General features: G+C 41.9%; 1 protein-coding gene across 2 annotated transcripts; it reads left to right on the top strand.

The window, feature by feature from the left end:
* The first annotated feature begins 925 nt into the window (after nt 1-925).
* On the top strand, nt 926-10,015 carry LOC119939627 (natural killer cells antigen CD94-like). Of its 2 annotated transcripts, XM_038759752.1 has the most exons (6): nt 926-1,016; nt 1,802-1,903; nt 2,773-2,844; nt 5,214-5,368; nt 8,021-8,124; nt 9,669-10,015. In XM_038759752.1, exons 1-6 carry the CDS (start codon nt 926-928, stop codon nt 9,787-9,789), a joined length of 645 nt encoding a protein of 214 aa, XP_038615680.1. In that variant the 3' UTR covers nt 9,790-10,015. The 2 variants fall into 2 exon arrangements, with proteins under 2 accessions (XP_038615680.1, XP_038615681.1); XM_038759753.1 differs by lacking the exon at nt 2,773-2,844 and having other exon boundaries at nt 939-1,016.
* The last annotated feature ends 6,720 nt before the right edge of the window (nt 10,016-16,735 follow it).

Below are 16,735 nucleotides of genomic sequence, written 5' to 3'. Positions count from 1 at the left end.
GGTTCGCCTGCAATTTATCTTCCCTTAAAGTGTATGAGCATGGATGGCATATTCTACGCTTCGATGTACCTTCTCCAGGGTCAAGGATTGTGCATAGTGTAAATAAAATTTAGGATGCTGATGATGAAGGTGACCTTAAAGAAATTTTCAGAGTAGTTCTACAATTAAATTAGGAAGATTTCAGATGATCACAAATGTTTTTTATCAGTAAAATCAAAATATACATGAAAGATCTAGTGACTTCTTTAACCAGAGATGATTTTTCTATCAGAATTACCCTGGGGACTCCTTCTATTTGTTCACTTTCCCTCTTGTTAATCAATCTTTCTCGTGTATGCTATCAGTTCTATAAACTCTTTTCTTTTGGAGAAAGGGACTGGGAAGATTGTTCTGACTAATTCTCACTTTCCTGTATGTCATGATGCTGTGAGGATGGAAAGATTGTCTTTTTTCCTTCAGGCTGCTAATAATAACAAGTGTGATATTTGCTTACTGCTTAATCTGTGCCAAACACTGTACAATAAATACAATACTGTCAGATCAGATACTTTTTCTGTCATCACGGGACTCACAATCTAAGGTTAGACAAGAAGGATGGGTATTTCATGCTCATTTTACAGTTGCAGAACCTGAGACACTGCGAAGTGAAGTGACTTTCTCAGGGTCACGTAGAAGACAAATGACAGAGATGGGATTAGAAGTCCTCTAATTTCAAGCCCCTGCTTGTGCTCTAGGCCTTTCTGTTTCTTGGGGTACAAGTTGTGCTACCGAAGACTATGAAGAGGTACATTGTGGTGGCTATTTTACTTAACCCAGAACCTAACCAAGAACTTTTCATAATCATACCTTTCCTTCTCGCCTCCAACATTTACACACCCCAAAATGCTTTAAGTTCTGAACTCTCCACATATCTGTCCTCTACAGGATGAATGAGCTGAATGTAGTCTTTACAGAGAAGAAAATGTCCCACCCAACTCAGAAGCAGAAGAGGGGACATAAGTATATGACGAGAGAAGGTATAGCACATTACACACTTCTGTTTCTGTGGTAAATGTGAGTCCTGAGCCAAACTTCTCCTGAATTTCTACCAGTACATCCTAATTATCATTCATCATGCATTGGTCTCCTCAATGATATCGGGGCTTACAGGTGAACACTGTGGAGAGGATGCCAATTTTGACTTTGAAAAATGCATTTTTTCTGCTGGATTTCTGGAAATCAAAGCAAAAGCTGCCCAGGAACATCGATAAATTATTTCAGATAGCCGAGTCAGCAGTGCCCTCTACTCTGGAGTGGCTTTGAGGGATCACAAAGACTAACATTCACCTTTCTGGAGAAGGCATGTGGAAGGGAGAAACAGGAGCTCTAGTGGAAAGACCATGGAACCTGAGAGTCAGAGGACCTGGGTTCTAATCCTGCACCTGCCACTTGCCTGCTTTATGACCTTGGGCAAGTTGCTTTACATATCTGTGCCTCAGTTTCAACATCTGATTAATGAGAATTCAATACCTGTTCTCCTCCCCTGTTGTGAAGGTCCTGTGAGGAACAGGGACTGTACATAATCTGATTAACTTGTATCTTTTACCCTAGCACTTATTTCAATGTTTAGCTTATAGTAAGTACTTAATAGATACCATTGTTATCCAAATGAGAGAGGGACTGCTCTAGGCTTATGAAAAATCCCTTTTGAGGGTCATTGTTGTCCCTAAGGGCTGATGCTTGCCAATTTTGGCCCAGTGAGGAGGAAGGGTTACCTGTTCTTCTTCTCCATCTGTCTCCATCTTCTTTCCCTCTTTGCCAGGTTCCTTGTCTGCTCCCTGGAAGCTCCTGGCTGGGATTCTGGGGGTACTGAGTCTGGTGCTCATGGCAATCATGTTAGCACTGGGGATCCTCGTGGTAAAACGTAAGTAACATCTGGAAGAACCAAAATAACAATTCCCCTAGGGATTTTTTTCCTTATGATGATGATGATGATATTTGTTAAGTGCTTACTATGTGCCAAGCACTGGGGTTGATAAAAGCTAATCAGGTTGGACACAGTCCCTATCCCACATAGGACTCGCAGTCTTAATCTCCATTTTACAGTTGAAGTAACTAAGACACAGAGAAATGAAGTAACTTACCCAAGGTGACACAGCAGACAAGTGATGGAGAAGGGTTTAGAACCCAGGTCCTTCTGATTCCTAATAATAATAACAATAATGATGGTATTTGTTAAGTGCATACTATGTGCCAAACACTGTTCTAAGCTCTGGGGTAGATACAAGGTTAACAGATTGTCCCACGTGGGGCTCACAGTCTTAATACTTGTACATACAGTACAAGTTGTACATATTTATTACTCTGTTTATTTATTTATTTATTTATTTTACTTGTACATTTCTATCCTACTTATTTTATTTTGTTGGTATGTTTGGTTCTGTTCTCTGTCTCCCCGTTTTAGACTGTGAGCCCACTATCGGGTAGGGACTGTCTCTATGTGATGCCAATTTGTACTTCCCAAGCGCTTAGTACAGTGCTCTGCACATAGTAAGCGCTCAATAAATACGATTGATTAATACCCATTTTACAGATGTGGTAACTGAGGCACAGAGAAGTTAAGTGACTTTCCCAAAGTGGCACAGCTGACAAATATCCTCCGACTCCCAAGCCCGTGCTCTATCCACTAGACCACACTGCTTCCCATCAAATCACGGAACAATAATGTGGATTTTTTTTGTTGGGGGACTGATCCTATTTTAATCATTGGAATAATAATAATTAATATTCCAGGCGATATCTCAGAATCTTCATTCCAACTACCCGAGAACTCTTCTTCGCTTCTCAACACCACATCCCAGAGTGGTAGGTGAAAATAACATTACAATTCTCATTGTCATCCTGTAGGAGAGCAGGGAAAAAACAGAAAACTCAAAGTCCCTGAAATTCAACACATATTTATCCTTTTCATCCTTACCCACATAGTTCTACTGTCTGCTTTTAGTGAGGTAAAATGTGTATAGCTTTATGAATCGAGGTGGAAAAAAAAGCATATTTCTTTGGGAAGAATCAGAATCACTTACATTAGCATAATGATACAAAAACTTCCACTGTGTACACGATCAAATGTAGTTTATGTCTTCTGTGGTGGTGGGAGAGGGAAGGAAAGGAGGTTCAATTCCACGTGCATGTTTACACATGTGAACATGTATGTGAAATAATTTAGAAGGAAGCACTTGGGAAGTACAAATCAGCAATATATAGAGACGGTCCCTGCCTAACAGTGGGCTCACGGTCTAGAAGGGGGAGACAGACAACAAAACAAAAAAATAGACAGGGGTCAATACCATCAGAATAAATACAATTATTGCTATAAACACATCATTAATACAATAGAGTAATAAATATGTACAAATATATTCGAGTGCTGTGGGGAGGGGAAGGGTTAGGGTAGGGGGAGGCTCAGTCTGGGAAGGCCTCCTGGAAGAGGTGAGCTCTCAGTAGGGCTTTGAAGGGAGGAGGAGAGCTAGTTTGGTGGATGTATGGAGGGAGGGCATTCCAGGCCAGAGGTAGAATGTAGGCCGGGGGTCAATGGCGGGACAGGCGACAACGAGGCACAGTGAGGAGATTAGCGGCACAGGAGCGGAGGGTGCGGGCTGGGCTGGAGAAGGAGAGAAGGGAGGTGAGGTGGGGGGGCAAGGTGATGGAGAGCCTTGAAGCTGAGAGTGAGGAGTTTTTGCTTGATTTGAAGGTTGATAGGCAACCACTGGAGATTTTTGTGGAGGGGGGTGACATACTCAGAGCATTTCTGTAAAAAGATAATCCGGGCAGCAGAGTGAAGTACAGACTGAAGTGGGGAGAGACAGGAGGTTGGGAGATCAGAAAGGAGGCTGATGCAGTAATTCAGTCGGGATAGGATGAGAGATTGAACCATCAAGGTAGCCGTTTGGATAAAGAAGAAAGGGTGGATCTTGCCGATGTTGTGAAGGTGAGATTGGCAGGTTTTGGTGAAGTATTGGATGCTCTGCACACAGTAAGTGCTCAATAAATACAATTGAATGAATGAATGAATGAGTGAATGCATAAATCTTATCAGTCACACTCGTGTGCGTATGAAGGATGTTACCATCAGTTGCAGCTCTATAGGTCTAGAGGATCTGATGAAATGAGGATGTTTCCAAATATAGCAGCAGATTGGGAATGGAAGGTGTAATTTTGGATTTTTCCATGATATATTTTCCTTGAATATGTACATCTATTGTGATCTATCAAACTGTGGAATAGGTTTGCCAGTAGACAAACGTAAATTGCTAGGTTTCATTCCAGAACTCATCCAAACAGTTCAGACTTATAGAAAGTTAAAAATTCCACTGGAAATCTTCCCCCACTTCCCATCTCCCATCATCCCTTCCCTTTGGCTATTCCTAGTGAATTTCATAACTCTCTCTTTAAGGGGCTCACCATCTCATTCCCCAGTTTATAGATGAGGTAACTGAGGCACAGAGAAGTGAAGTGAATTTCCCAAGGTCACACAACAGGTAAGTGGCCAAGCTGGGATTAGAACCCAGGTCCCTCTGACTCCCAGTTCCATGCTCTATCAACTAGGGCATACTGCTTCTTTCTACTTCTGTTATCTTTGTCACCTAGGAAGCCAGGTGTTAGTTTTTGATATTCTTTTATTTCAATCTAAAACAGCCCAATATCAGGGCAGGAGGGAAGATCCCATTCCATCTGGGCTGCCTCCCTCTTGAGTCCTTATAGAAGCAGGAATTGCAATCAGGAAGCCACTGATCGGGAAGAAGATTGACAGAGGATGGGAGAAGGAAGATTGGATTGGGGAGAGAATAGACTTCTCTGCAGTGATGGGGTATAATGTAAAGCTACATCATTAATTAGGGCACGCCATTCCTCTGGATTTTCTGTACTGTGGTTGTTTGGAGTTAGGGGTCATCCCGTATACAGTTATTAGATCCTATGGGAAATGAAGCAAATCTAGGAGTCAGAAGACCTGGGTTCTGCCACTGGCCTTCTAGGTGTCTTTTTTGGTCAAGCTGGGTAATCTCTCCGGGCCTCAGTTTCCAAATCCATTAGCCTGGGGCCCTAAAGCCTACCTCTCCCTACTTTGGGGGATGATGTGAGAAATCAGTGTAACAACTGAAAGGAAAGTGCTGGGGAAATATGAGAATGCTATAAAAATGAAAGCTAGTTAATTGTGTTCTCTTTTCCATTTCTAGAATGTTACTTTGGCTCTTGCCCAGAGAAGTGGATCTGGAGTAGAGGAAACTGTTATTACATTTCTAATCATAGTATGAACTGGCAAGGCAGTAGAGCTGACTGCATGAAAAGGAATTCCAGTCTCCTGAAGATAGAAAGCAGGGAAGAGTTGAATGTGGGTTCATTTACATTATGATTGTACTTTACTTTGAGAATTATTGTGGTCTGATGGACTAGATTGCAGAAGCTCAGATTTCACCATTTTCAATTGCTTTGAATCTGTTACCGAATGGCTGAATTGTAATAGGCCTGCAGCATGCATAAACCATCCTGCCATTTCACTGCCTCAGTTACAATGAGATTGTAACACGAATAACCCATCCCACCACTTCAACAATGGGCCTCTAATATGAATCTCATAATAATAATAATGATGGCATTTGTTAAGCGATTACTATGTGCAAAGCACTGTTCTAAGCACTGGGGAGGATACAAGGTGATCAGGTTGCCCCACGTGGGGCTCACTGTCTTAAATCCCCATTTTACAGATGAGGGAACTGAGGCACAGAGAAGTTCAGTGACTTGCCCAAAGTCACACAGCTGACAATTGGCAGAGTCGGGATTTGAACCCATGACCCCTGGCTCCCAAGCCCGGACTCTTTCCACTGAGCTACGCTGCTTCTTATCCAACCACATCACCAGTGGTAGGGGAGAAGTACCACCTTGCCCTTTTAGTACTCTAGAATCACTGGAAAGAAGAGGTAATCTGGCTACAAACTTCATTCAAAATAGCTTTCCAAACTAAAACCATCAAAGAGATAATGTGACTAGAGCCTTAGTTCATATTCACCTTCCAATACTCAAATACTGGGTTTCTGTGCAACATCTGGAAGTTGGTCTTAATACATGGAATGTGATGAGAGGTAAATAACACTTGCATCAGTGGCAAATTTTCCCTAGAGCCTTCTTTATCCTTTTTCCTCCTCCTCCCCTCTCTATTTGCAAATAATTCTCATTTTTCTGTCCCATCATTATATTGTAAGCTCCTTGAGGTCAAGGGACATGTATTTTGCTTCTATTGCACTCTTCAAGCACTTATTTTTTTAATGGCATTTATTAAGCGCTTATTAAGTGCAAAGCACTGTTCTAAGCACTGGGGAGGTTACAAAGTGATCGGGTTGTCCCACAGGGGGTTCTCAGTCTTAATCCCCATTTTACAGATGAGGTAACTGAGGCACAGAGAAGTTCAGTGACTTGCCCAAAGACACACAGCTGACAACCGACAGAGCTGGGATTTGAACCCATGACCTCTGCACTTATTACTGTGCTATGCATTCAGTTGGTGCTCAGTCTATATGATTGAATAATTGATAACAGGAAGATCATTAGGACAAAAGATCATTGGAGAAGCAGCGTGGACTTGTGGAAAAATCTAGGAGTCAGGGGACCTGAGTTCTAATCCTGTTTCCACCCCTTGATTGCTGGGAGACCTTTAGCAAGTCCCTTAAGTTTGATGCCCCAGTTTCCTCATTTGTAAATTGAAGATTAAATACCTGTTCTCTTTCCCCTTAGACTGTGTGGTACTGCTACTGTGTCCAACATACCTTGTATCTACCCCAGCACTTAGTCCAAGATTTGGCACATAGTAATAATGATAATAATAATAATAATAATAATAATAATAATAATAATAATAACAACATTTATTAAGCATTTACTATGTGCAAAGCACTGTTCTAAGCGCTGGAGAGGTTACAAGGAGATCAGGTTTTCTCACGGGGGGCTCATAGTCTTAATCCCCATTTTACAGATGTGGTAACTGAGGCCCAGAGAAATGAAGTGACTTGCCCAAAGTCACACAGCTGGCAATTGGCCGAGCCGGGATTCAAACCTATGACCTCTGACTCCAAAACCCTGGCTCTTTCCACTGAGCCACACTGCTTCTCTAAAGCAGCTCTTCTTCTCTCTTCTGCTTCTCTTCTTTACTATTCACATAGTAAATCCTTAACAAATACCATAAAAAAGAAAAGATCCATGCAGGATCTGTGGGTCAGGGAATACTAGTGTGGCCTGAAGGAGCCCAGAAGCCTAAGCCCCTTCCCTTTCATAATAATTACGAACATGACTGTGGTATTTGTTAGGTGCTTACTATGTCCCAAGCTCTGTACTAATCTCTGGGTTAGGCACAGTGTAAGTAGAACAGACTCAGCTCCTATTCTACATGGGGTAAACAGTCTAAGGTGGTGGGAGCCTGGGGGAGGGGGAAAGGAAGATGCTATGTAATACTCCTTTTACGGATGAAAAAAACTGAGGCACATAGAAGTGACTGGCCCGAGGTCACACAGCAAGCAAGCGGCACAGCTGGGATTAGAACCCAGGTGGAGAAGGGTTAATTTAAAGCACCATTGATTAGGTTGAAAATGAAATCTGTGTTAATCTCACTGTAGCCCCATAGATTTTCCCAACTCTGGCCTGCTTTATCTCCAGTCTGTCTGTATTCCATCAGTCATTCTTCACTCTTCTTTACCATGGCCTACTATGTGCTTTGAAAATGCTACCTTTTCCTTGCATTATCACTGAAGCAATTCAAGTGAATTCAATGCATAGATATATGGATATCTATGTCAGTGTTCTCTGGTGTGGATTGAAAGCTCCTGGAGGGCAGGGTCAATCTCCAAAAAAATACCCAGGGTCAAAAGTAGGTGACATTTTGTTAAAGCCACATGATACTTTTTAATACTTTTTGGTACATTTGTAAAATATCATGCAACAGTGAAAGAGAAGAATAGAAAATATGACTTGATGCTTTGTTTGTGATTCCAACCAGGATTTTCTGAAACTTCTGAGAGGCTCCTATTGGACTGGACTTTCTTATAATGTAACAGAGAACTCTTGGATGTGGGATGATGGCGTCACTCTCTCCCAGGAACTGTAAGTTTCTCAACTCTAAAGCCTCTTATCTCTCCCTAGATGGGAAGAGCCTTTACAACATTACTCTAACTTCCCCCCAAGCTTATATTTCCAATGTGGTCACAACAAAGAGAGAGATGTGTGGCCTGGTGGAAAGAGCAGGGACTTGGGGGGTCAGGTGGTCTGGGTTCCAATCACAGTTCCACCATTCGCCTGCTTTGCCACAACTTCTAGGTGGCTTGTTTTCCTCATCTGTAAAATGGGGATTCAATCCCTTTTCTTCCAACCCTCCGAGATTGCGAGCCCCATATTAACTGTCTTCTACCTGCCCCAATGTTTAATACAGTACTCGGCACATAGTAGGTGCTTAACAAATAACCTTAGTTTATATATCCATCCCATTCTAATGTCTTCCATGATTTTCCCTCTTTCCCTGGGATAGGAACTAGAAAGACAGTCCCCATCCCTTCAATCTCATAGTTGAGAAACAAGGTGAGAGAGAAGGTTTGAGAGAAAGGCAAGAGATACTTTCCTATCCCCTCCCTTTCACTGACTCAGTAGGAATAGTAGTAATAACATTTACTAAGAACCTATTTGCAAAGCACTGTCCTAAATGCTGGGAAATAATGCACAGATGGGAATTAGACACGGTCCCTGTCCCTTGGCAGGCTCACAATCGTGGACTTGGTGATCATCATCCAACTTCCCAACTGGTTTTCCATTCTTCAGTTCCAAAGTCCCGCCATCAAGATGGACAAACTGCACAGATCATGTGACTTACCTCCCAACCATCTTAACCATACTATGCCCATTCATTGTCCCGGTGGATTAGCATTATTTAGATTTAACCAAAATATTCCATACCCCTCCCCTTATCTCTGTATCATTTGCTTTCTTAACCGAGTAATAAAATGATTTTAAAAGTTTTCCATGGATCCAAGGAGCACAATCGCTCTTGTACCTAAATATTACCAGACCTTCTCAGCATTTCTTTAGACCCAACAAGGAGTTACACCTTTCACCTTTACACCTTTCAGATGCCAGAACACAGAGCTACACAACCATAGAACCTGATAGCTACAAAGTAAGATAGGGATTTTGATATTTTGGCCTATTCTTTAATCTGCTTTTCATTATTCTTTATTTTCTACTTGGGAAGACAGAGAAGCAGCATGGCTTAGTGGAAAGAGCACAGGCTTGGGAGTCAGAGGATCTGGGTTCTAATCCCGGCTCCGCTACTTGTCTGCTGGGTGACCTTGGGTGAGTCACTTAACTTCTCAGTGCCTCAGTTACCCCATCTGTAAAATGGGGATTAAAAATGTGAGCTCCACGTGGGACAACCTGATTACCCTCTATCTACCCCAGTGCTTAGAACAGTGCTTGGCACATAGTAAGCACTTACCAAAAGCAATAATTATTATTATCATAATATGCAATACAACAAAGCTGAAAAGATTTGACTGAGAAGTTTCATAATGAAGGAAGTGTATAAATCTTGGAAAATGCTACCGTATCATTTCTTTGCTCTGAACCTGAGACTATAAATATGTCTTTCTTTTTCACAGGTTACCGGTGGTAAAAAATTTCCCTAGTGGAATGTGCGTCTATTATGGATTGGAGGATTCATTTGTTCACGATGACTGTAATTATTCAACATTTTATATTTGTAAACAAACAGCTATGTAGTCTTTTTTTCAATGCAAGTGCTCAACTTCTAAAAATTATGTTCTTATACATCCTCACTTAATAGCTAACTTATAATGTTAAGATTTTTCAAGTGTCTGGTGCAATAGACCTTATTCTACAGAATTACAGTGTGATGCAGATCAGTGGACTATTGTGGTATTTGGATAGGGGAATATCAGATTTCCCCCAATTTTGAAGATATACATCAGCCAATGAAACTTTCCTGTCAGTGTGTGATATCTGAAATGTTCTTCACTAAGAATTTATGTAAATCTATTTTTATCTAAATATCAGAAAAATAAAGGAAAAAAATTATACAATTCATTCATTGCACTCCCTTTAATGTAATAAAAATGGAGCATGCTCAATTAAAGACAACTGTGAGAAGCACCACTGCCTAGCAGAAAGAGCACAGGCCTGAGAGTCAGAAACCGGGATTTTAATCCTAGTTCTGCCATTTTCCTGCTGCGTGACCTTGGACAAGTCATTTAACCTCTTTAGCCTCATCTGTAAAATGCGGATTCACTATCTGTTCTTCCTCCCTCATAGGGTGTGAGCCCCATGTTGGACAGGGATGGTGTCTTTCCCAACACTTAAAATTTGAGTGCTTGGTACACAGTAAGCACTTAACAAATGCCATCATTATTATTTGGCCAGTTGGAACATACTGTTGACCATGGGTTACAAATAATGAGGCAAACCTGTTCATTTGCATGGAGAGAGCGATGAACTCTCAGATATGAAAAGGGTTGGGGGAGATCCAGGCCAAAGGCAGGTTGTGGGCGAGGGGTTGGCAACAAGATAGATGAAATTGAGGTACAGTGAGTAGAGAAAGCAAAGTGAGCATGCTGGGTTGTATGAGGAAAGACTGGAGGGGGCAAGTGCTTTAAAGCCAATGGTAAGGAGTTTCGGGATGAGATGGATGGGCAACTACTGGAGGTTCATGAGGAGCAAGGAAAGATGAACGGAACTATTTTTAGAAAACTGATCTGGGCAGCAGAGGGAAGTATGGACTGGAGTGGGGAGAAACTGGAGATAAGGAGGTCGGCAAGGAGGCTGATGCGGTAATCAAGATGGAACAATAGGATAAGTGCCATTAAGCCACACTGCTTCTCTCAATTTTAGTGGATTTAGGGAAGTGAAGGTAGACTTAACATGGTATGGTGACAAATTGAATAAGTGGGTTGTATGAGAGATATGAATTGAGAATGTCACCGGGCAGAAATAGCTGGGGGATAACTTGTGAATTCACAGACTGGAGGGTTGGAAATGGACTCACAAAGTAGAGAGTTAATGAGTAACAGAAGCAGGTTTATTGAGATGACAGCAAAGAATCAGCAATAAGTAGCCCCCAGGAGCAAAGCTAGGCTCACAAGTAATAAGTTTACTGGCCAGCCTGGTCCCCAACTCCTAGCAGTAAAACTGGGATGGAGACCCAAGGACTACCTTTCAAATCACATCAACACAGACTAGGTTTCGAATCACCCCAGCACTCAAGTTTCCAACGGGGAATACTCACTTCTACTTCCAGCGAGACGGTCCGATTGATCACTCGGTATCACACAGGGTCCGACAGAGTGGGGGGTCCCCAACTCTGGGTAGAGGCAACTTGCCACATCGGTGTGACAGAGCTCCAATCTACTACCGAGAGTTCATGGAGACTCCTCCCCAGATATACCTTGCTACTTCTTCATCCTGTTCCGTTCTAGTGACCATATTTGGGTGGGGAAAAAAGGGATCATGAGACAAGACCCATTGGAATTTATTCATTTTGGGTTTAATTGATCAGTCTTATTGCTCACACAGCCCCTCTGGGGTTGGTAATGTCGGGAGATATGGAAAATGTTACCTGTTCCCGTTGCTCACTGCTAGCCTTTCCAGTGCTAGTGAGCTAAGCTTCTTAGCCTTGTCAGGGTGTGACCTATCACAGAATATTGCCCAGATTCTGGGCTTGTGAGACAGAGGGGAAAGTGGTGCTGTCTACACTGATGGGAAAATAGGCAGGGGAGAGGGTTTGGGTGGGAAAATTAAGAGTTCTGTGTTGGACGTGACAAGTTTGAGGTGTCAGCGGGACATCTGAGTAGAGATGTTGTAAAGGCAGGAGGAAATATGAGACTGCAGAGAAGGAGAAAGATCAGGGCTGGAAATGTAGATTTGGGAATCATCCACTCCAAATTGATCTCCCTACCAATCAGCTCCTTCCTTGATGATTATATTGGTATTTATCATGTGCTTTCTATAATAATAACAATGGTATTTGTTAAGTGCTTAGTATGTGCTAAGCACTCTTCTAAACACTGGGGTACATACAAAGTAATCAGATCATCCCCCGTGGGGCTCACAGTCTTCAACCCCATTTTCCAGATGAGGGAACTAAGGCCCAGAGAAGTGAAGTGATTTGTCCAAGGTCAAACAGCAGACAAGTGGCAGAGCCAGGATTAGAACCCCTGACCTTTTGACGCCCAAACCTATACTCTTTCCACTAGGCTGTAAAATCTGAGGTAGAAACAAGATAACTGAGTTCTTCTCAGGTCCTGTTCCTCAAGGGGCTCACTCTCCCTCAACCATGCCCTTTCTATTCAACTCAATTCCTTTGGCTACTCTGTTTATTTATTTATTTTACTTGTACATATCTATTCTATTTATTTTATTTCGTTAATATGTTTTGTTCTCTGTCTCCCCCTTCTAGATTGTGAGCCCACTGTTGGGTAGGGACCATCTCTATGTGTTGCCAACTTGTACTTCCCAAGCGCTTAGTACAGTGCTCTGCACACAGTAAGCACTCAATAAATGCGATTGATTGATTGATTTGCCTGCCTTGTCCCTCTTTTACTCTCACACCACCAACCCCCAACCCTGATCACCTCTTCAGTACACATCCTCCAAGCCTAAAATTGTGCTGCAGAGAGCTGAAATCTAGGCACCAGGCCTCCTTCTGTCACTTCAAATTCACCTTCTTGTGCTCAAACTCTGCCTTTCCTTCTGCTCAGCAACGGCGTGGCTTAGTGGAAAGAACCCGGGCTTGGGAGTTGGAAGTCATGGCTTCTAATCCCAACTCCGCCTGCTGTGTGACCTTGGGCAAGTTACTTCACTTCTCTGTGCCTCAGTTACCTCATCTTGTACATATTTAATATTCTATTTATTTTTTTAATGATGTGTATCTAGCTTTAATTCTATTTGTTCTGTCGACATGTTTCGTTGTCTGTCTCCCTCTTCTAGACTGTGAGCCCATTGTTGGGTAGGGACCGTCTCTATATGTTGCCAACTTGTACTTCCCAAGTGCTTAGTACAGTGCTCTGCACACAGTAAGCGCTCAATAAATACGATTGAATGAATGAATGAATCTGTAAAATGGGGATTAAGAGTGTGAGCTCCACGTGGGACAGCTTGATTACCTTGTATCTACAACAGTGCTTGGCACATAGTAAGCACTGAACAAATACCATCATTATTATATTATCATTATTATTATTCCCCCTTCTGTACTTCTCAACCTGTACTTCCCAAGCGCTCAGTACAGTGTTCTGCACACAGTAAGCTCTCAATAAATACGATTGAATGAATGAATGTTCAGTGCCTCTTCCATTCACTCCAGGCATTCTGAAGCCCTATTACTTCCCTTTAGTGGCCCTATGATCACTGTGGGTAGGAAGCATGCCTACTCTGTTTTATTATACTCTCTGAAATGTTTAGCACAATGCTCTGCACGCGTGTAGCACTCGATAAATACCATTGATTGATTATGCATTCACAGTCACTGTAGTCCCTGTCAATTTATGTATGCCACTATTTAAACTTTTCATTCTATCTTATTTCCTATCCAAATTATTTCGTGTTCACCTCACCCATCAGACTAGAAACTCATATCTTCTACCTCTATTGTACTCTCCCAAGCACTTGGTACTGTAATCTCACTGTGGGAGGGGAACATATCTACCTAACTCTCTTGTATGGAACTCTCTCAAGGGCTTAATTCAGTGCTGTAAACCCAGTTAGTACTCAATAAATACCATTGTTGATGGTGATAATGATGACAATGCAGTGTTCTTCATTCAGTAGTCATAAAAGAAGAATGCATGAAGGCAGAACACCTATGGGAATTGAAAGAAAGTAAAAACTAGGAGGACAGAATATATTAAAGACCCGCTGAAGCACAATCTTAAGCAACGTAACATAGGAATGGAATGATATTAGAAAGCACTGTTGCAAGTTTCCAAAATATATGCAGTGGAAAGATCAGTTGCCAACAGATAATTTTTGAAACAGGCAAAGATTCTACTAGCGGCTAACTCGTCCACCTAACTAGGAACGTTATTTATTACAGAAAATGTGGAATGGGTTGTCTAACAGATCTGTGTTTTCTCCACACCCACTCTATATTCTTTAAAGTTTCCAATGATACTTCCCTATTCTCACTGAATAGGTTTCAAGTTGTTGATAATAGTCCCAGTGTTTGTGAAGTTCTGCCACTTGAAGCATTGAGAATGAGGAATTTGAGTGCATGTTATTAGTCTTAATGGTCAGTTTTGCCTCAACAAGAATGTTGTCAACTTGTCAAGAACAGTTTGTGAGATGATGATAGCAAGTGATTGTGTTACAGATCACACTGCAACATTTCTGTAAACTTTCAGGGTGTTACTATCCTGTCTACTTGTTTTGTTGCCTGTCTTCCCCTTCTAGACTGTGAGCCCATTGTTGGGTAGGAACCGTCTCTATATGTTGCCAATTTGTCCTTCCCAAGCGCTTAGCATAGTGCCCTGCACACAGTAAATGCTCAGTAAATACGAATGAATGATAATAAACCAATTACTACTTTCCATAAAGACTGAATAAATTGGATTTCAGATGACAGTTATTCAGAAGGAGCTCTGGTTAATAATAATAATAATAATAATAATAATAATAATGTTGGGTTTTGTTAAGTGCTTACTATATGCCAAGCACTGTTCTAAGCACTGGGGCAGATAGATGGTGATCAGGTTGTCCCACGTGGGACTCATAGTCTTCGTCCCCATTTTACAGATGAGGGAACTGAGGCCCAGAGAAGTGAAGTGACTTGCCCAAAGTCACACAGCTGCCAAGTGGTGGAGCCAGAATTAGAACCCATGAACTCTGGCTCCCAAGCCCAGTTGTTTGCTTTATTCTCCCATATGGATGTGAAGGATTCTTTTTTTCTCTTCCATTCATCTTAATTTGAAAGCAGAGTCCCAAATCCTAGAGAGGTTAATATACAAATCCCTTCATAGTTGCAAGTTCTTGATTAGCTGTGGAGTAGAAAGCTGATAACGCAGGGAAGAAAGTCAAAACTGTAGCTCAGATGTGACTTTCTTGGTTTCTGAATTCCTTTTACACCTATTGAGAGCTAAGCAACTCTGTATTCACAGATACCAGGATATAAAGATAAACAGTCCCCAGTATAAACTGTATCGATTGACTTATAAACAGCACTGTTTCCTTGCTTTTCTTTCTTTGTTTTCTCCTGTGATGGAGAAAACAACAGAGTTGTTGGTTTTAATCCTGACTCTGCCACCTGTCAGCTGTGTGACCTTTGGCAAGTCACTTCACTTCTCTGTGCCCCAGTGACCTCATCTGTCAAATGGGGATGAAGACTGTGAGCTCCATGTGGAACAACCTGATTACTTTGTATCTACCCCAGTGCTTAGAACAGCATTTGGCACAAAATAAGCATTTAACAAATACCAACATTATTATTAGTAGTATTAGTAGCACAAGGCACAGAATCCCAAGAATGAGGACAATGAACCTCCATGGAAAAGATGATGAATCTGCAGTGAAAGAAGGGAGTTACTGAACAGAAAGAAGGGCAGAGGATACGCCTTGTTTAGTAATCAGGGAAAGAGTCAAGACAACTATGTTTACCAAACTTTAGGCTGCAAGCCCCATACAGGGACACAGGGACTGTGTCCAACGTCATTAACTTGTATCTACCCCAGCACTTGGTGCAGTGTTTGACACATAGTAAGTACTTTATAAATACATTTTTAAAAAAGATCCAGGTCTCATGATTTACTCAACTGGGAGTGAAGACAACCCAGGGCATTGATATCTTCCCAATAATTGAAGATATTATTGAGAGTGGAGAATATCCACACTCCCATTAATACTAGAAATTACCCCTCCACAAAACACACAGACACACACACACACACACACACACACACTGTGTAGTAGAAACATCATTTCCACTTCCCTAGGCCCAAACGCTTTTGAAGCAGGTTCTAATTTGAAGATCCACAGTAGCACGTTACTGCCTTCTGAAAGAATGCTCACTGGGATTCTGAAGGCAAATTGTGATCATTTAACTCAGCGTGGCTCAGTGGAAAGAGCCCAGGCTTTGGAGTCAGAGGTCATGGGTCGAATCCTGGCTCCACCACTTGTCAGCTATGTGACTTTGGGCAAGTCACTTCACTTCTCTGTGCCTCAGTTACCTCATCTGTAAAATGGGGATTAAGACTGTGAGCCCCCTGTGGGACAGCCTGATCACCTTGTAACCTCCCCAGTGCTTAGAACAGTGTTTTGCACAAAGTTAAGTGCCTAATAAATGCCATTATTATTATCTCATTTAACTCACTACCTATAGCTATCACTAGTGGGACATGTGCTGGATTTATTTTTGTTCTGGGGGTGGCAGAGAAGAGGGCTATGGTGAGCAATCCATACTCTCTCACAGGCCCTGTTTGGCCAAGAGTATACTGAGAAATAACTATCAAAGAGAGAGAGCGCAATTTTTGAACATGGAAAAGACTGTGCTGTTGGTATTATCTGTCCATTTGCAATACCTTTCTTAGTGCTCTCTCACTCTCTGGCCAAGAGCACGCTGAGAAATGACTGCCTAATTATAATAATAATAATGGTATAGGTTAATTGCTTACTCTGTTTTAAGCAGCAGGGTAGATACAAGCTAATCAGTTTGGACACAATCCAT

The sequence above is a fragment of the Tachyglossus aculeatus genome, chromosome 17 (assembly GCF_015852505.1).
Source record: "Tachyglossus aculeatus isolate mTacAcu1 chromosome 17, mTacAcu1.pri, whole genome shotgun sequence".
In the NCBI taxonomy this organism is placed as follows: Eukaryota; Metazoa; Chordata; class Mammalia; order Monotremata; family Tachyglossidae; genus Tachyglossus; species Tachyglossus aculeatus.
Note: the sequence above shows the minus strand (reverse complement) of the source record. Positions and strands in the feature narration are given on the sequence as shown.